Below are 21,052 nucleotides of genomic sequence, written 5' to 3'. Positions count from 1 at the left end.
TCAGCTCCAGAAATGGGGGAAAGCCACACCATCACCGCCCCCTCGAGACAGGGCAACAGAACACTCACATGCTCTCAGGCTGGGCGGGTGACGGAGGTGAGCAAAGTGTGTGAGATGTTTGGCTGTCGTAGCAGCCCTGGTAAACCGGCTTGAGCAGGCCCCATACAAAGACGTTCAAATTCAGATTTTCTATTTATTTATTTTTTTATTCTTATGTTAATCCCCATACATTACATCATTAGTTTTAGATGAAGTGTTCCATGATTCATTGTTTGTGCATAACACCCAGTGCTCCATGCAGAATGTGCCCTCCTCAATACCCACCACCAGGCTAACCCATCCTCCCACCCCCCTCCCCTCTAGAACCCTCAGTTTGTTTTTCAGAGTCCATCGTCTCTCATGGTTCGTCTACCCCTCCGATTTCCCCCGCTTCATTCTTCCCCTCCCGCTACCTTCTTCGTCTTTTTTTTTTCTTAACATATATTGCATTATCAAATTCAGATTTTAAAAGCATAGCGTCTGCCAGTTTGCAGCCTTGCAGTAGTCATTCCAGAAACGTTCATTAAATGCTTACTCTGCACTGGGCGCTGCCCTACACGCTGGTGCTCCTAGCGTGGGCAGGAACTGGCCCTGCCCGCGTGGACTCACGTCGGGGAAATGGCCCAGAAACCACTGGCATTTCCTGAGTATTATATACCCTCTGGGGCCTTCCACTATGATTGCATCCCACTTAATCTTCACAGCCACCTATGAGAAGGTGCTGTCATCATTCCCATTTTACAGACGGCAAAGCTGAGGCACAGATGAAGTGACTTGCCCAGATCACATAGCCAAGAAGTGGCAGAGCTGGGATTTGAACCCATGTAGTCCAGCTCAAGAGCCTCTGCTCTTACCCACGAGGCTACTCTGCTAGCTTTTCCCCTTGTCCCCAACTTTGTGGCACCCTCTCCCCATTGTCCACACTCACTAGTGCCAGGCCCAGAGCTCACCCTTCACAGGTGAGATCTCATTTAATCCCCCAAGAAGCCCATGAACAGGGGCTGCAATCAGCCCCACTGAACAGATGGGGAAACTGAGGCCCACAAGGATGCGTGGCTTTGGGATTAGTGCTGTGAGAGAGGACAGTGGGAGCCCAGAGGTGGGATACCCGCCCAGCCCTGACATAGGAAGATGGACAGCGTGTGTCTGGGCCCCAGGAATTTTGGGTTGGGTTGCTCATATTAACAAGCCCAATTTAATTCCTACCCCAGACAAACTCCCTTCCCCCACGGTGTCTCACTTGAGCCTCGTTCAAGCCCAGGGAGGGGGGCCGGACAGACATTGTGATGCCCATTTTATGGATGGAAAAACTGAGGTCTCAGAAATGAGTGCAGAGGCCAGGGGCAGAACTCAGGCCCCCTTTCCCCAGCTTCTCCTTCTCTCTCATCCTTGTTCTGGAGCATTTCCTTCCATGCTAGGAGTAACAGTCCAGCGTTGATGCAGCAAATCACTGTGTGCCAGGCTCTGTGCCCAGCACTTCACAGGTATAACTATGTTTAAGTCTTACCACTCCATGAAGCAGATACCATTATCCCATTTGACAGATGAGGAAAATGAGGCTCAGAGAGGTGAAGGAACTTGCCTAAAGTCACACAGCTGGGAAGTAACATGGCCAGGCTCCAAACCCGGTTTGCCTGATTCCAGCATTCTTTCCAAAGATATTTCATTTCCCTTCTGTCTTTGGAAGAGGAAGCACATGGCTGGACCGATGGGCAGGACAGATGCCAGGGGCTGTGCCCATTGCCTGTGACAGTTGAGCGCCAGGCCCTCCCAAGGCCCTCATGCTGTTGCCTTTTCTCTTGCAGGGACTGAAGCCCATGGATTCCAACGGCTTGGCTGATCCCTACGTTAAGCTGCATCTCCTGCCGGGAGCCAGCAAGGTACCATATGGCCTGGGCCTCTCGGCAGGCTGGGCACATGGGCCCTGGCAGGCACCCAAGGTTCCCAGCTCAGAGCCTGAAATAGGCCCCCTATCCGGCCCCAAACTCCCCTCCTCCCTGAGTGGCAAAGTCCTTGCAAGGGGTGAGGGGTAGACCAGGAGTTACTCTTCCTTGAGGGGCAGGCACTCTGCCCGTTTCTCCAACCCAGAAACGTGGCCTCCAGGGAGCTGCCGAAGGCCAGGAGAGAAGCAGAAGCCCCAATTATGCCATCCACCTGCTCAGATACCTTCAGTGCGTCCCCAGTGCTGACCATGGCTCACCTCCCCCACTCACTTTATGTCCCAACCAAACGCTTCTCCTCTCTCTAGGCTGTGGTGCTAAGCACTTGAGAAAATGCTTGTTACTGAGTGAAAATGCACTACTTACTGCCCCACCCGCCTTTCTCTCCCCTTCCAGCTCACTCACCTGCTTATCACTACCTTGCTCTGGGGAAGGACAGTGGAGTTAATTCTCCTCTCTTTGGATGGACCCACTCAGACCACATGGCTAGACATGAAAGGGTGCTTTCTTGGAGTTTATTTTCTGCTTTGTTGTGTTAATTTGACATGCATGGCACACTGGGGCTCAGAGAGGTTGAGTAACTTTCTCCAAATCACACAGCTGGGGAGCAGTGGAGCTGTTTGAACCCAGGAAGTCTGCTTCCCGAGCCTTGCTTCTGCTTCCACATGGGCCAAGCTTGGGGGGTGGCTGGGGGTGGGGGTGGGAAACAAGAGTGACTGTACACTTGGTTCCATGATCTTGGGAAAATGGCTGTTAAAAATCTCTGCAAGTATGAAATATGCCCCATAACACAAAGAGGACACACATGTGTGTATTCACATACACACTGTCTCTCACTCTTTCTTTCTTTGGATCAAGAAAGGAGAGTCCCTCACCTGACCATGGCCAAACTGTGAAGTGTTTGGCCACTACTCATTCTAACCCCCCAGTGACATTTCCTTCTTTCTCCTCGAGACTCTCTTCTTTGCTCACGCCTGAATCCAAACTGGCTTTGCCAAAGCGTCCAGTGAGTCATTTACATGTTAGTATGAATTAGATTTGCTACCAGGCCACCTCGTGTGGATATAGTGCATGTTTCGCTGTCTTTCCTAGAGTAAAATGAAAACCTTGTCCCCTAAGGACTTTCAGGCATGGAGAATGCCATTTGGGGAGACAGAAGAAACCATTTCAGTACCCCCAGAAATTGTTTTTTCACTGCTTATAAGTGGGTGACTCTTTATTTCTGCTTTTCTGGCCATAAATCATATTTTTTTCTCATGCTCTCTAATCTTAATGGAAAGTTCAAAGAGAGGGCCCAGCACATGGAGGGTGGGTGGCCCAGTGTCCAGCATTGATGATGGCTGTAGCCAGCATTGGGGATGCCCTCCACTCACTGAGAGCATGCATTTTGGGAGCAACTGAGCCCCCGGACGCTTGTTAGGGGAGTGGACTCCTACATCACCCACCCACTCCCACCCACACACCCCATGTCAACCCAAAGGATGGGGCTGCGGGGCTGGCTTCCCACCAAGGCAGGTGTCTGTCCATCTCTCTGGGCTCTAGTCCAACAAGCTTCGTACAAAAACTCTGCGGAACACCCGGAACCCCGTCTGGAATGAGACCCTTGTCTATCATGGCATCACAGACGAGGACATGCAGAGGAAGACCCTCAGGTACCTGCCGGGCAGGTGGGCAGAGAGGGGGCTGAGGCCGGGCAGATTGAGACGCGTAGCTACCAGAGGCCACTCTTGAAAACATAGCTGCATTGTTTTTTTCTTTCTTTTTTACTTCTACAAAAACAACATATGTTTCTGGTAGAAACTTTTGAAAATACAGGCAAACAAAACTCTTGGTGTCTGGATGTTCAGGTTGTGTGTGTATGTATTTGTGCGTGTGTATTTACGTATGTGTGCAAACATTTCTTATAAAATTAAGTGCTCTAAAAACAGACCATTCTAATAATTAATTAGCCTCTCTTCCTTAACAATGTATTGATGCCATTTCATATTCTTCTACAGTGTTTTGTTAAACTGCATTTTAAATTATGTAAGTAATAAGTAAATACACTTTTCTTATTTAAAAAAAAAAAAAAACTTATAGAGCAGGCAAAGCTCCGTTTAAATGTTAGTCCCCAGGGCGCCTGGGTGACTCAGTCCATTAAGCATCTGCCTTCAGCTCAGTCAGGATCCCAGGGTCCTGGGATCGAGCCCTGAGTCAGGCTCCCTGCTCAGCGGGGAGTCTGCTTCTCCCTCTCCCTCTGCCTCTCCCCCCTGCTCACTCTCTCTCCTGATCTCTCTCTCCTGCTCTCTCTCAAATAAATAAATAAAATCTCTTTTAAAATTAAAAAAAAAATAAATGTTAGTCCCCTCCACCAGCCTGGGTCTGCTTCCTCCCTCTGTGAGTGTATGTATATTCCTACTACTGTTTACAACATAGAGCATATCATGCTGTATAGATCTGCAACTTGCCTTTTTTCTTAACACTATATTTTGGAGTTAGAGCCATGGGAAGACATTTAGATCTGCCTAATATTTGACTGCTTCAGAGTATTACACAGAATGGTTTATCTCAAAAATTTTTAAATGTTTTATAATTAAATACTACAAAGGTACTGAAAAGTGTAAACATAATAAGACAAACATCCATAAAGTCAACCCTCAGTCTTTTAGAAAAATCTTAATATTTTGCTGTATGTGCTTCAGCTTTTTAAATTGTTACTATGTTCAAGGAAGAAAGCATTGCAGATGCAGATTGAGGCTCCTCTCGTACACCCCCATCCCCTCCTTCTCTTCTTTCCCCCTCAGGGCTAAACGCCACACTGAATTTTATGGGTGTCATTCCCAAGCATGTTTTATACTTCAGCTACATGATTATGTATCTATAAACAATGATGGTATTGTCTGGCATGTTTTTAAATTTTTTTAAAGATTTATTTATTTGAGAGAGAGAGAGCATGAGCGTGAGCAGCAAGGAGGGGCAGAGGAAGAGGGAGAGGGAGAATCTCAAGTAGATGCCCCACTGAGTGCAAAGCCCGACACGGGGCTCGATCTGACCCGAAATCAAGAGTCAGACACTTTAACCGACTGAGTCACCCAGATGCCCAGGTCTGTTTTAAATTTTATGTAAATGTTTATCAGTGTATTCAGCCAGCGTCCAGGGGAAGGACGTTTAGGTTGTTTCCAGCTTCTCTCTTTTACAAAGTTGCAACGAGCATCCTTTACTCTTCCTTGTGTACATACTAGTGTTTCCTTAGGCTAGAAGCCAAAGGGGAGCGTTTATTGGATCATAGTAGATGTTTTGTTTTTTGTTTTTTTACAAGTCATACAAACCGCTTTTCAAATTGGCGTTCCACGTATATTCCTGCCAGCTACACTATTATTTTAAGTAAACATTTTTATTGCAGGGTAACAGCCATTTAGAAAAATGCACACCTAAAAACTGCACAGACTGATGAGTTTTTACAAAGTGAACACACTGCAGTCCGAGAACAGAACATTCCCAGACCACAGACACCCTTCCCCCGGTACTGTCCCTGTAGTGAGGACCCTCCCCTCAGGGTATTCACTACCCTAACTTCTAAAGGACAATGAACTCAGTCTGGTTTTGTACTTTACATAAACGGAATGGTACAGCATGACTCTTTTCTGTCTTTGCACTTAATATTGTATTTGTGATACTTGCCCAAGTTGTTCTGTATAGTTGTAGATTATGGATTCTTGTCACTCTTTATTTTTTTTAAGATTTATTTATTTATTTTAGAGAGAGAGAGAAAGAGAACAAGAGGCAGAGGGCGAGGGAGAGAGAGAATCCCAAGCAAACTCCCCGCTGAGCACAGAGCCCGATGTGGGGCTCGATCCCATGACCCCAAGATCATGACCTGAGCCAAAATCAAGAGTCTGATGCTCAGCCACCCAGATGCCCCATCTTGTCACTCTTTACTATCCCATTGTGTGACTATACCACAGTTTTATTTATCCATTCAACTGTTAAGGGACAGTTGGTTGGTTTTCATTCGGGGGCTATTATAATAGTACTGCTAGGAACATTCTAGTGACATTGTATTATGCATGTTTTTCTTCTAGGAGTGTAATGGTTGAATCATAGTGTATGTATATGCTCAGCTTTAGTAGAAACTGACAATTTTCCATAGCAATTGTACCAAATGACACTCCTACCAGCAATGTACGAGAGTCCCTGTTCCTCCAGCCTCATCAATACTTGGTCATTCTGGTCATTCTGGTGGGTGTGTAGTAGTGTTGCATTATGGTTCTGCCTTTCCCTGATGACTCATTACAACACTGTTTTCCACGTATACAGTTATATTCTTATGGTTATCGCATTTTTCTTAAGTAGTCCCCCATTATAGAATACATACGTTATTTCTGCTTTTTCACAACTAGGAACAATACAGTGATAAACATCTTTGTAGTTAAATATTTTTGTACTTCTTATGTCTTTGAGATAAATTCCTAGAACTGGCATTATTAGGTCAGAAATGATGATTATTAAGTCTTTGGAGACACATGGCCCTGCAGAGGGACGGGGTTGGTTACATGCTCACCAGCCAAGTAGACACAACTTCTTTTTCCAGTCCTAAACATTGTGGGACTCAGCCATGAGGGTGCTCTGGCCCTCCAGCGCTTTGAACATTGTTCAACAAATGTTGATAGCCAAGGGGGAAGATGCTGTTGGTCCCTGCCTGGCCCCCAGACTGCCTCCCATGCCTCAGGGGGACACATCCTTCCTCCCCTTTGGTATATGTCAGGATGAATGATCATGCCGTGACTGGCCCTTCTGGCCTCCTGAGAGACCTTTCCATGACCTGCCCTTTCTGTGTGCACCTCTTTCTACTCACTGCTGTGCAGAGTAGATAACAAAGGACAATATAGTGTTTGAGGATTCACAGAGACCTGGATTCAAATCCCAGTTCTGCCTCTTACCAGGGAAAAATTATTCCACCTCTCTGGGCTCCAGTCTCCACTCTAAAGTGAGAAACTCAGATGTTTGCTGGGAGAACAATTAAAGGAGGAGAGGTTAACTAAGTTCCTGGCCTAACTTTGCAAAAGGTGATGCTCAAATGGCCATAAAAGTATTCCTTTATCACCGGGGAACTAAAAATTCAAACTACAATGAGATACTATTGCTCCCTCAGAAAGACTAAAATTAAAGACTGACAAAATCAAAGTTAGCAAAAATGAAGAACAACCAGAACCAGCGTGGCTTGCTGGTGGGGGCAGAATGGGTGGAACCAGTCTGGGAAACTAGAAGTTTCTACTGAAGCTAAACTTAGGTGTAGCCCATGACTCAGCATTTCCACCTCTAGCAAAATACACAGTAGAAATAGATCCATGTGCATGCAAAAAGACTCAGACAGGAATGTTCTGGGGCAGCTTTGTTCATAATAGCTCAAAGCTAGAAATTGGTCAAAACCGAATGTCCATCTGTAGCAGAAATATTACGGTATGGTTGCACAATGGAATACTATACAGCAGTGAAAAGGACACATTGCTGAAGACGCAGATGAAGCTCACCAACATAATGCTGAGCAAAAGAAGCCAAGCATAAAAGAAGACATGCCATCTGATTTTACTTATGTGAGGGTCCAAAACAAGACAATATGAATCTTGCCAGAGGCCAAGAGAGTGGTTATCATTAAGGGAGGTCATGACTAGGAGGGACCATGGAGGCCTTCCAGGAGCCAGAATGTTCTATATCTTGATCTGGGTGGTGGTTGCATCGATGTATGCATATGCAAAAATTCAGCAGGCTGTAAATTTAAGATGTGGGCACATCACTGCTTGTAAGTTACACTGCAATAAAGAAGGAACATAAAGTAGCTGGCCTAGTGCTCAATAAATAGGAAATTGAAATATTCCTATGCACATTGCACATTCCCTGACAGTATCAATCATAGCTCTTGGTACATGATACTTGCTCAATATAGGCTCTTTGTTCTCTCCCCACCCCTTACGTTGATCGCAGGATCTCTGTCTGTGATGAGGACAAATTTGGCCATAACGAGTTTATCGGTGAGACCAGATTTTCACTCAAGAAACTGAAGCCCAACCAGAAAAAGAACTTCAATATCTGTCTGGAGCGGGTGATCCCGGTGAGTGCCTTAGCCCCAAGGATGCGATGGGGGAGAAGAGTTTGGGGGCTGGGGTCTTCCTCTGGGCCTGCAAAGGGGATGATAGATCTGCAGGGTGCTCGACAGTAGAGGCAGGAGGGAGATTTCAGGTCAGAGCGTGGCGGTTGCATCCCAGTTCTGCATCACTTCTGACGTCACAGTCCTCCTCGGTGCAATTGGGAAGGGCAGTGTGCTGTGGCAGCCTGGGTTCAAAGCCCGGCTCTGCCACTTTCCTGTTCCCTGGCCTTGGCCAAGGGTCTGAACTCTCCTGAGCTTCAGTTTTTCTTGTCTACAAAATGGGTGTTTTAACAGGACCTGCGCCAGAGGAGGGTTGTATGAAAGATAGAATCAGAACAGAACCTAGTGTCTAGTAAGCACTCATAAATTAACTGTTGTTACCGTGGAAAATAATTCTGCCTGACCCGCTTGTCAGTCACGAATTCATAAAGCACCATGCAGATCAACAGGAGGCAGGGTCGAGTAGTGCCTAAGAGCATGTGCTTTGGAGCCAGACTCCCTGGGTCTGAATCTCAGGCTCTGCCACTTATAATATCATCTGAGCCAAATTATTTAACCTCTCTAGGCCTTAGTTTTCTCATCTGCAAAATGGAATCATGTACTAAGTACCAACTTCATGGAGTCTTTTAAGGCTTAATGTGAGAGCCCATATAAAGCGTTGGAGCTGTTACTGCTAGGGCTGGTACTCGCCTTTTGGAAAAGAACAGGAACCAAACCGAGGCTCTTCAGTTGGGCCATACCTCGGAATCAACTGGAGAGTTTTATTTCTATTTTTTAAAGTTTAATGTATTTTAATAACCAACTTACAGGAACAGCACAAGAGACAGACAACATTAAAAACAGGTATTTGCAGGCAGGACAACTCAGAAAAGTATAGTGAATATCCATCCATTCACTGGGACCCACTGCATGATAAAAATGCCACAAACACCAATTAGCTGCCATCGATAAGAAATTTCCTTGTTTAAAAAAAAAAAAAAACCCAAATGCTGGCACTGTCCAGAAAAAAAATGTAGCAGGTTTATTTATCATGGTTATAAAGTTGAACCTGCTGAAAAGTGTCCACAGATACTGACTTGCATTCATGCCTTAGGTCCCCACATTTGTGAAAAATTCATAAACAAATGAAAACAGAAACACTGTCAATACCTGATTTCTGTCGCCTGTTTTTCCACTGGCAATCATTACTTAGTACGTTTTGACCCCAGGGAAGAAAAAATATTGAACATTCAGAACTACCAATAACAGGAAGACTTTTTTTTTTTTTAAGATTTTATTTATTTGTTTGACAGAGAGAGACAGAGCGAGAGAGGAAATACAAGCAGGGGGAGTGGGAGAGGGAGAAGCAGGCTTCCCGCGGAGCGGGGAGCCCGATACGGGGCTCGATCCCAGGACCCTGGGACCATGACCTGAGCCGAAGGCAGACGCTTAACAACTGAGCCACCCAGGCGCCCCGACTTTTTTTTTTTTAAGAATGAAACATTTTCCACCATAGTGAAGCCTTAAGCACGTTTCCACATGTGTAGCGTGCTAGCTGGTTGTCTTTGGGCACAGTCCTTACACGTTGGGCATGGAGAGCACACAGACTGGTGTCTTCAGAAAGACCCAGCAGGGAGGCCTCCAGAGCTGCACTCTGGATGCGCAGATTGTTTTGCAGTCCTGAGCAATTGCCCACCCCAGACGCTGGAGAGGGAGTTTGTGCATCCAAAGTTCAGTGGATTTCTGATAACGTCTGATTTCACGGAGAGGCCGCGGTGCCTGGCCTGTAAGGATGAGGTTTCTTCAGCCCTTAGGTAGAGGGCACGGTCTGGTGAGCAGCAATTTGCCGGCAGTAGGAGCCTCCGCCCAGACGCCTCCTCACTTCCCCTCCTTCTCCGTGGCTGGCGCGCAGGGAACCAGAGGCGGCTTGGACCCCAGCATAGTGAGCCATGGTGGCGCAGCCCTGGCTGCAAGGGCAGGTCTCAACTGGAGATAAACGAGCCCTTTACAAACTCAGATTTGTGCGGATCTCCCTGGAGATCCTGACTTAGTGAGGTAGGGTAGGACCCAGCAATCTATTTTAGAGAGAATCCAATCGGCCCCTTTTACAGATGGGCCACCTTGTGCCCAGAGAGGGGAGCAGGGACTTGTCATACCACAAGTCCGTGGCTATGCTCTCAGGGAGCGGCCAGAGCCCAGCTCTCCTGCAGGGCACCTGCTCCCCCTGGGCAGCAGGCCAGCTCCCCGAGGGGATGCCGTCGCGGGCAGGCGGGGAAATCCTGCAGCATCCTCCCACCAGAGGGCCAGCCGGAGGATGGAATGTCTGTGTGCCACACCACATTTATATAGCACAGGCGAAAGAGGAAGACATGACAAGGAAAATTGCAAGGAGCAATTTACACCAAATGCCAGGCTCCAAATAAATCATTTACAGACATTCCTGAGAGGGAGGCATTTCCTCTGGGTCTTTGCCTGTAACAGCTGCTTCTCAGGCCCCCTCTTCTCTCCCTCACTCAGTGAGTCCAGTTGGTCAGGCCAGTGTCCAGACCCCCCCTGGGTTTTCAGCTCCTGAGTTTGCCCATCTTGCTGTGGGGGATGCAGCCAGCCCCAGAGGCACGAAGGTGGCAGGACAGGCAGAGGCCAGGAGCAGCCACAGGACCCTGCTGATCATCTTCTTTTGTTCTTTGCCCTTAACCTTCCCACCACCAACTACCCCCATGTGCCCCACCAAGGGCAGGGTCCTCGTAAGTGCTTCCTCTCCCCTCTGGATCTCAGTTTTCCTCATCCCTAAAGTGGGGAGGTTGGACTTAGCCAGTGGTTTTCATATAGTGTTGCCCAGAGCACTAGAATCCCAGAGAAGAACCTTAGGAGCCACAGGGCAAGAAGTACCTGGGGGCTCAGACCCCAAGACCCCTGTGCCACTTCTACCAGAGCAGATGAAATCTTATCTGTTTTGTGTATGGTGGGCTCTGCCACTTGTTGGCTGTGTGACCTTGGGCAAGTGGCTTAACCACTCTGGTCCTCAGTGTTCTCATCTGTAAAATGGGTTAGTAATACACCCTACATCATAGGCTGGTGTGCATTAACATGGTCTGTCCAATGGTTAACATTATATAAATTTTATCTAAAAGGGGAAAAGCTGGAAGGCCACAGAAGCTTGGAGAACCCACCCTCATGGCTCTGGATGCTAATGGAAGGGTGAGGTTTTCTGGTCCTTCTTATGTAGGGAGATGAGCCTCATAGACTCATGTTATCTTTCCTTTCTGCTTCCTCCCTCTTAGATGAAGCGTGCCGGGACCACTGGGTCAGCCCGAGGCATGGCCCTTTATGAGGAGGAGGTGAGCACTGAGCGGGTATTGAAGCCACAGTTGGGGTCCACACTTCCCTTTGCTCTCCCTCCTGGCCCCTCCCTTATTCTTTCTCCTAAAACCACTTGCCCGTCAGTTTACCATGAGAGAGGTACCCTTGCCCAAGGCATTAGAACACGAGACCAAGTGGATGCTCCTCCCACCTGGAGCCCCCACCTTGGGGGGGCCACCCTCTCACACTCAGGACGCACCCTTGAGTTCCCCTGCTTCGTTGGCTAAGCTCTGCTGGCAGTCCTGCAGGACCAGAGCGATGCCACTCTCCCTCCCTCCGTGGTGTTGTAGAGGCTGGGTTGGGTTACACATCTGCGCTCTTTGCCCAGGTCCTCAGGCGACCCCAGGGACTATAATTGTGAGAAGCCTGGTTGACTCCGGCAAATCTGAGCTCAGAGTCAGAGTGGAAGCAGGGTCCAGCCCCACCTATGATCACTCAGGGCTCTGTCCATGTCCAAGTCAGAGTAAAGTCCCCCACCCCCGTGTGCCTTAGACTTTCACCAGTGTGGCTGTCACCACTTGCTGGTCCCTGGAGACTGGGGGCTGGGGGCATCTGCTGTCCTTGGGAGGGGGGCAGCTCCTCTTCCTTTCCACAGGCTCCTCCCTAATACTAGCCATCCATCCAGTTGCCTGACCCCCTCCCCTTCCTAGGCCCATTTCTCCTACTTTTCTTTTCTGCTACTGCAGCAGGTGGAACGTATTGGTGACATAGAGGAACGTGGCAAGATCTTGGTGTCCCTCATGTACAGCACACAGCAGGGAGGCCTTATCGTGGGCATCATACGCTGCGTGCACCTGGCCGCCATGGACGCCAACGGCTACTCAGATCCATTCGTCAAGCTGTGAGTCATTGGGACTGTGAATGGACCCCAAAGGGGGTCCTAGATCCTTGTAAAGGGAGAACCAGAGAGCTTCCCCAAGATCATTGCACATTGAGTCCCAGAGAGGGAAATGAGCCTGCCCAAGGTCACACAGCTAGACAATGCCCAGAACTGGCTAGAGCATGAGTCTGGAGTCTCAGACAGTCAGACTCGTGTGTCACTCGCCCATATGAGGAGCTTTGTGGCTCTGTCCCCTCCGATGGGAGAAAGGCAGTCGGCAAGGTTACAGTGACCCCATTTGGAGCCCCCTGGAATCAGCAACATGTCCCTCCCGCAGTCCAGAGCGCCCGAAGAAGCAATCCAGCTTTTTCCAGGGCAATCTGGAAATGCTCAAAGAAAAGACCTTAGACTTTGGGTTATTCCCAGAATCTCCACCGTGGGGAGGCAGAGAGTCGTGTTATCTGTGTTAGTCCATAGCCTCTGGAAGGCTGCCAAGATGGGACTCAGCAGACCAGGGCTTCACTAGTGGAAATGCCTGAGTGAGGGAGACGGGAGACCTGCTAGACCGCCAGGCGGGTCTCACTCACGTGAGCAGAGGGGAGAGACGGGGGCCAGTGGATGCAGCCTGGATGCAAGTTCAGCAAGGCCGTCAGAGTCCTCAAGGCCAAAACCAGCCATCAGACGAGTCCCAGGGCTCCTAGGAGCAGGACTACCCTAATATTCCTGCCACCTTCAGTCATCAGCCAGAAACAGGGCCGTGGCAAGAGCATGGCTGGGTTTCCAGGGGCAGCAGCTGGGGCCTCGGTCAGTGATGCTGTAGCTGGAGGTCCGCCTGGCACATTCTCATGGCCATCATTGACTCAGGCGTGGGTCCCACTCCCATCTCTGCCCCCTGCAGCTGTATAACTATAAATAAGTTATCCTAACCTCTCTGAGCCTTGGATTCTTCACTGGTATAACGGAGACAGTGGCTCCACTTATGTCCAAGAATGGGCACAAGGCTTAAGGCTCAAATAAGATATCATATAGAAAGCAATTAGAAATGTGCCTGGTACAGTAATATTTGGCCTGCTCTTCAAGAGAATTCTGCATTGCCTTGCGGCAGCTAAACATGTGTTTCTATGGATATGATTGAAAGCTTGAGCTCTGGATCCAGACTGCCTGGGTTTGAATCTTAAGAGCCAATAGTCTTCAGTATTCTCTAGCCGTGTGACCTTTGGCTAGTGCCTTCACGTCTCTGGGCCTCGATATCCTCATCTGTAAAATGGGAAGAGTGCTATCGGGCATTAGGTTCTACCCTCCAGGAAGCAGACTCCAAGGCTAAATGAGATGTGCAAGAGATTTATTGCGGGAAAATGCCTGTGAAGAAAAACTGAGAGGGAGCCAGAGGAGGACCATAGGGAAAGCAGGTGGGGAGGAGGAGGGGCCCGGGAGGACGGTTGGGCAGGAAGCGTCTTAGATTGCAGTACAGTTCTGAGGAAGTTTCAGCGCAGGTGATGGGGAATCCTTGAGCGCAAAGCCTGCATCTCCCACCGGGTCTGCCTCCTGCCCTCGCTGGCCTAGGTGCTGGCTGGGAACCCAGGGCCAGCGCAGCCACAGTGAGAACTTAGTGGTGAATTCAGAGCCCAGCACCTTGTCAGTCCATTTTGCCCCCTGCAGCTGGAGATCTGAGAGAAGCATTGTCGTAGGGTCTGGTACATAGTAAGTGCTCAGTAAGCATCTGCCATTACGGTTCTAAATCACTACCCCTGCCGTTCCTACTCATGGCAAAGAGTGTTTATTGATGTTCCCTCCAGCCCGGGAGACATTCCCTCCCACCGACTCCCTCTCGTAATAGAAAGCAGTGCTCCCCTTAAGGTCATGGCTACAAAATCAGGCCAGGGCGGACTTTGCTTCGGATTTTCTTTGAATGAGGATTTAGTGAACAAAAGAACACATGAGTCAGGGATGAATTTGATTTCTAGGAGTAATTGGGTTTTGTTTTCTCATATGGTTCAATAAAGAAAATTAGCTCATGGGCTGCTATCCTGCACTTTACATCCCAGCCACAGGCAAACTGTTTTTCTTATATAATTCTCCCTACCACCCCTTCTCCCATCCACCCAATCCCTGCAGAAGAAGGAGCGTTGCTGTGGTCACCGGGAAAACGGCTGCCCTGGTGGCCGGTGTGGAAAAGCTAACGGGAGGCCATTAATCAGTCGAAGATCGAATTAAGATTTTTAAAATCAGAATTGCCCTTTGTCTTTGCTCAGCACTTCATACCGTTCAGTCCCCCCTTTGTGTCCCTTCTTTAAAATTGTCCTCAAGGGGCACCTGGGTGGCTCAGTGGGTTAAGTGTCCGCCTTCAGCTCAGGTCATGATCCCAGCATCCTGGGATCGAGCCCCACATGGGGGCGTGGTGGTGGTGATGGGGGGGGTCCCTGTTCATCAGGGAGCCTGTTTCTCCCTCTCCCTCTGCTGCTCCCCCTGCTTGTGTGCTCTCTCTCTCTCAAATAAATAAATAAATAAAAATAAAATAATAAAATTGTCCTCAAGGGCAGTGGGAGGTACAGGCTTCCAGTCATGGAATGAATGAGTCACAGGGATAAAGGCACAGCAGAGGGAACATCATCAATGGCATTGCAATAATGTTGCATGGTGACAGATGGTGACTACCCTTGTGGTGAGCACAGCTTAAGTATCGACTTGTCAAGTCATTGGGTTGTACACCTGAAGCTAATGTAACACTGCATGTCCACTCTGCTTCAATAAAAATAAATTATCCTCAAAAGCAGTTCTGTAAGTGAGGGAAAAAAGTGCCCCCTTTACAGATTGGGAAACTGAGGCACGCCGAAGCTACACTTAGGTTCAAAGTTGCACAGCTAGTGACAGCTTTAATGAGAATCCAAATGTCCCAACTCTTTGGAGTTTCTGGCCAATTTTATTTATTTGCCCAGAAAATATTGATCGAGCACCTACTATGTGCCAGGTATTGTGCCTACACTGGGGAAGAGCTGTATGTGCAAAGGCCCTGGGGTGGAAAGGAGAGTGAATGGGGAGTCGGGTGAAGAGCCACATCAAGGATTTTGAACTTTACCCTGAGATCAAAGGGGAGCCACTGAACAGTTTTGAGGAAGATTGATTGTCATCAGATTTGCATCTTCTCCTTTCTGTCTATACAATCCCCGCCTCCCCAGGACTTGGGGGCAACCTAAAGGGTAATCATGCACTCTAGGCACTGCTCTCCGGGCTTTCAATGTGATCCACTGGGGCTGAGTACTAGCTAAGAGCACAGACTCCAGAGGCAACCACTGGGTTGAGTCCCCAGCTGTGTGATCTGAGGCACATGTCTCAACTTCTCTGGGTGCTCAATTTCCTTGCATGTGAAATGGGTGGTTATAGCTCTACCACCGAGGGCTTGTTGAGAATGAAATACCCCGCACGTGCTTAGAACAGTGCCTTGTAGCTGCTCTCATGCACATTGTTAATGTTGATTCACTTTCTGATTTGTTCAGTTATTCTCCTGACATGGGAGGGAGGCTTTGGGGTCAAGAGGCTGATCTTATTCATTAAACTTCCTCCACAATAGCATCTCTGTCTCCTCTCAGCTGGCTGAAACCAGACATGGGAAAGAAAGCCAAACACAAGACTCAAATAAAGAAGAAAACCTTGAATCCTGAGTTTAATGAGGTAAGGCTGTCCCACTTTTGTCATGCTCTGAGATATTTCCTGTGTGTGAGAGAGAAACAAGCTCCCTACTAGAATGTTACAAAGCACATCAAAAAAGTTTTCTCTTGGGGCTCCTGGGTGGCATAGTCAGTTGAGCGTCTGACTCTTAGCTTCAGCTCAGGTCATGATCTCGCGGTTGTGGGATCGAGCCCCACGTCAGCTCCCTGCTCAGTGCGGAGTCTGCTTCAGATTCTTTCTCCCTCTCCCTCCCCACTCTGTCGCTCCCTGGTCATGCTCTCTCTCTCTCTAAAATGAATAAATAAAATCTTTTTTTAAAAAAAAGTTTTCTCTCATAGATCCACTTGAATTATCTAAAGGATAGGTAATGAGTTCCTTGTCACCAGAGGGAATTGAGCCCAAGACAAAAGCCTCTAGATGAGCAGTGTCATAGGAAGAAGCTGCATTTGGAGACAGATTGAATGAAATCATTTCCAATGTCTAGTAGTCTGTGGTCCTGAAATTTGAAGAAATAAATAGGGGTAGTGATGCCTTTTTAGCAGTCACCCAGTTGGCACTGCCCTCTCTCTCTCCCTCACTCCCCATGTCTGTCCTGGGCATCAAGTCCACTATCTACATACCCATTGAATGTGCCCCTTCCTGTTGTCTCACTGTTACTTGAGCATTTCATGTCTGGACTATTGCAGTAGACTTCCTGACTCACTTCCTTGTATTTGGCCCATCCTCACATAAGCATGAGCTTTCTAAAGAACATATCTGAAGTTTTCATCCCTGTTGCTTAACCCAGGAATGGTTCCGTAACTTCTTAGTGTGACAGTCAAGCCCTTTCAAACTCACGTCCCACCCCTGCCCCATCTCGCACTCCCCTCCCCAAGTCACCCTAACTTCACACGGGTCCTTGGTACATCTCTTAGCCTTTGCGCTTGCTGCTCCCTTTTCCTGGACCTCCATCTCTCTCTCTTCCTCTCTGGCAGACTCCTAGTCATCCCTCAAGGGTCAGTGTGTTATAACCCCTGCAGGCTTTACGTGTCCTTGCATCTCATGCTGTCCCCCTGGATTTCAGTTATTTGTTGACAAGCTGTCAGATACTAGGGGTCCAGAAATATCCATTGAATGTAGTGATCTGATGTCAGATCAGAATCAGCTAGCACTGGTTTTTACCAAATGTTGGAAAGTGAGCCAAGAAAACTACCATACAGTGTGCTTTGTGTTGTTTTGCTTTTGAAATGCATGTGCCCGTGTGAGCATGCATGGCGAAAGTTCTTTGTAAACAGAGCTCAGAGCATCACTGGCCAGTAGTTCAGTGCATCCTATTCCCGGGTCCCTCCTGCAGCTGGAGCCCTAATGTCCCAACTCGGACTCCTGAATTTTGAGTAAGGAGCCAACGACTGCTGTCACTGAAGAAGAAATCCAAATAGCAATAAGCCTCATTAGCAATAGAGAAGATACGAAACAAGGCCAGACACCGGATCTCATCACAAAAATATTGTAAAATGTTGGTACCCGGTGTTGGTGAGCCTGTGGGGAAATGTACACACCATGGGTAAGAGAACAAACTGGTCCAACTTCCTAAGGGATGTTTGTCAAACTGCTCCAAAAGCCTTAACGTTCTAAAATTTAAATGCCATTTATTTGAGGAACAGGTAATATAGTCACATATCTGAAAATTCCAAAAGTACCAAAGGGTATCCAGTCAAAAATCCTCCTCCTTTCCCAGCCTCTATCACCTACTTTTCTTCTTCTGAAGCAACTATATTATCCACTTCCAGGATTTATAAATATACAAGACAAGTATGTATTAGCCAGCTTTCTTACTGGTCACAAATGGCATCATGGTGTACATCCACTGCTATCTTAAAACTTTACAAACTCAGGGGCGCCTGGGTGGCTCAATCATTAAGCGTCTGCCTTCGGCTCAGGTTGTGATCCCAGGGTCCTGGGATCGAGCCCCACATCGGGCTCCCTGCTCGGCGGGAAGCCTGCTTCTCCCTCTCCTGCTCCCCCTTCTTGTGTTCCCTCTCTCGCTGTGTCTCTCTCTGTCAAATAAATAAAATAAAATCTTAAAAAAAAAAACAAAACACTTTACAAACTCAGAGATACATGTCTCAGAATTTATCCTAAATAAATTATCATGGATTTACACAATGACTGAGTTACAAGGGTGCCTTTTATCATATCATTAATGGTAGTGGAAGGTTGGAAACAACCTAAATACTCAATTGTTGGGCATTAGGTTAAGGGACAGCCACACAGGCATTAAGTGAAACCGGAAAGATATTTAAAATGCTAGCACACTAAGTTGGTTTTTTACCATATGTTCTAAAATGGGAAAAGAAGGCTGTCACAATGCAGCATATTCATATTATACTTTATATAATATTCAGGTGTTTAATATAATATTCAAATTAATATTCATATTAACTTTTTAAAACCTATATTAATGTGGTCGCACATGGGGAATGTTGACAGTGGCTATTCTGGGGGTATAGTTAGATAGATGACAGGCTTTGGGGGTTGGGTTTTATTTGATTTTATTTTAGCTTCCTCGTTTGTTTTAACAATGAACATGAATGAATTTTACAGTTAGGCAGAAAAGTTATATAAAAAGTCAGATTGTCTGGAAACCTAAGCACCTATCCTTCATGTCAGTCTCCGTGCCCTCAACTACCCTTAATCTCTAAATGATGGAGAGAGGGAAAACCCACTTCAGAAGCTACCAGAATGGAAGGACTGAATTCACAGCCATTTGCCTTCAAGGAAACCTGACCAGGAGCAGCTGTCTTAGAAAAACCCCATCAGCCTTCCTGATTTTAGAGAGTCACTGAAACGTGAATTACAGGGCTTGAGAGACTTTGTTATACAGAGTGTTTGTTGAAAGGGGATTGTCAGTCCTGGGGTAAAAGCTCCAGCAGGAGGGTCCCCTTGCTCCCAGATGCCCAGTTCAAGGGCCTCCCCTCAGTCCGGCTCAGCCTCTTAGCTTCTGATGCTGAAGGCTCAGGACCCTCCCAATCACCTGTCTTTCTCTGCTGTATCCAGGAGTTTTTCTATGACATCAAACATGGTGACCTGGCAAAGAAGTCCCTGGACATCTCGGTCTGGGACTATGACATCGGCAAGTCCAACGATTATATCGGTGAGTGCTCCTGGCTCCCAGAGAAAAGCCCATCCTCCCAGGAGAGAAGAGCCTTAAGGATCCAAGCTTCTCTTGGAGGGTTCAGGGCACTCCGTGTCTTTTGGTGGCCGCATTGTCCAAACGCCATGTCAGGACCTGGAGTACTGATCTGGGTCCAATTTGGGGATGCTTTTATAGGAAAGGGCTTACAAAGCTGGGTGATTGGGTCATGATTGGTTATTTGCTGAACAGATCACCTCCAGTGGATAATCAAATCACAGAGGAGAGTGGTGTCTGTGGCCTCAGAAAGTAGGGTGCAAAGGAAGTCCCCTTAATTAATTTGCGAGTCCTGGAAGAAGATTCTAGTTTTCCCAGCTCCTCTCAAATGCTGAGGAAGATCGGTCATTAAAGATAGAGCAGGGAGGGCACTCCAGGCAAGGGACACAGCGTAAGCAAAGGTGTGGAGGCAGGACTGGACAGGGTGGCCAAGCTGACCCTTTGGAAATAGACAAGGGGTACCCAGAAGTAGTGGGAGACAAGTTTCTGTGAGTACGGTGGTGACTTACAGAAGGTCTTAAAAAAAGGAGACCGTGAAGCTACGACTTAATGCTCCAATAGGGAGCCATGGCAGGTTCTTCAGTAGCTAGTGTGCAGACAGAGAAGGCCAGGAGTAATAACAACATCATAACAACAGCCCTCCATAAAGAAGGACCCCAGGTTGCTGGAGGGGTCCCTGCTTGGTGGCAGTTTTTCCCCAACTAAACATTTGGATCCAGAATGAGAGTCCCATGCGTCCCTCCACTCTGACCACCTCCCTCTGTCTCCCCAACCTGTCTTCCAGGAGGCTGCCAGCTGGGGATCTCAGCCAAGGGAGAACGCTTAAAACACTGGTACGAATGTCTGAAAAACAAGGACAAGAAGATTGAGCGCTGGCACCAGCTACAGAACGAGAACCACGTGTCAAGCGATTAGGGTGGGCCCCCAGGTCCCGGCTCCATGCCCTACCCCATGCCAGGTCACCCGCCAGCCTGACCCAGCTGCCCTTCGCACTCTGGTTTCTCTTCTCTCTGCCTCCCCCACCCTCTCCCTCCTTGCGCCTGCCTTTGAGGTGCCCCCTGACCTTGGGCACTGCTGCCAAAGACCTTTCTCCTCCATCTGCGATGCTGTGGTGCAGGCCCTGACTGCAGCCCCTCTCTGGTCCCTCTAGGATGGAGCGGGAGGGAGAGGGATGCAGAGATTTTTACAAGGAGGCTAGAATTTAACAAGCTGTCTGTCTGGGAAAACTGCAAAAGTTCTTCATCATTTAGGACTGTTTTTAGACCCTCCTGGCCTTGAACACACACACACACACACACACACACACACACACACACACACACCCCTTGGTTTCCAGTGTTATGTCTGTGTATACCCTTAGCTGTCAGCTGACCGGAACAAGGCTGTAAGGACCAGCACTGGGGCAGAAATAGAGCATCCAGGCCCCCACTGCCCCTCCACACCATACCTACCCTGATTGCCAGGAAAACAGACCACCATGTTTAAACTCCCTGGTGACTAGGAACGCACCCTCCTGGCCCCAAATGCGTCCAGAAATAGACACACGGAACACATAAAGGGGCTTGGCAGCCCCCTCTTTCAGGATGCCATCTGTTTGCTTCCTAGCAAAACCCAACACCCTTTCTCTAGTGCCCCCCATCCCCCATCCTTCCCTCTCCCTCTTCCTAACCTTACACCCCATCAAACTCTTTCTCAGCTCCTTACACTCCTCTGTCCCTCTCCATCTCTCTGCCCTTCTCCTTTCCTCTTTCTAAGAAGGTAAATTAGCAACAGCAAAAAAATACCTTAAGCCAGCCTCACCCCCTCCCCAGCTTGGCCAGCAAACTCAAACTGGCCCCTCCCCAGTTCCAGTTAGGCCCACTCTTCTCAGCACCGCCCACGCCTCCTGGTGGCAGAGCCCGGGGTCCCTGGCTGGGCCAGCTAATGGCCCCCCCAACCCCCCCACCCCCCCACCC

At 48.2% G+C, this 21,052-nt stretch overlaps 1 protein-coding gene across 3 annotated transcripts in view; it reads left to right on the top strand.

The window, feature by feature from the left end:
* Positions 1-21,052, top strand: part of RPH3A (rabphilin 3A) — a 68,796-nt gene that overhangs the window by 46,265 nt on the left and 1,479 nt on the right. For 2 of the 3 annotated variants that reach the window (XM_021698643.1, XM_021698641.1), the window contains 8 exons: positions 1,845-1,919; positions 3,522-3,631; positions 7,941-8,067; positions 11,364-11,420; positions 12,129-12,283; positions 15,850-15,931; positions 18,965-19,061; positions 19,882-20,375. In XM_021698643.1, the coding sequence (XP_021554318.1) occupies positions 1,845-1,919; positions 3,522-3,631; positions 7,941-8,067; positions 11,364-11,420; positions 12,129-12,283; positions 15,850-15,931; positions 18,965-19,061; positions 19,882-20,012 (834 nt within the window). In that variant the 3' untranslated portion in view covers positions 20,013-20,375. Of the gene's footprint in view, positions 1-1,844; positions 1,920-3,521; positions 3,632-7,940; positions 8,068-11,363; positions 11,421-12,128; positions 12,284-15,849; positions 15,932-18,964; positions 19,062-19,881; positions 20,376-21,052 lie in introns of those variants that run through there. The other variant, XM_021698642.1, reaches the window with a different exon arrangement.

The sequence above is a fragment of the Neomonachus schauinslandi genome, chromosome 14, assembly GCF_002201575.2.
Source record: "Neomonachus schauinslandi chromosome 14, ASM220157v2, whole genome shotgun sequence".
NCBI classification, from domain to species: Eukaryota; Metazoa; Chordata; class Mammalia; order Carnivora; family Phocidae; genus Neomonachus; species Neomonachus schauinslandi.
This window is presented reverse-complemented; position numbering and strand designations above follow the sequence as displayed.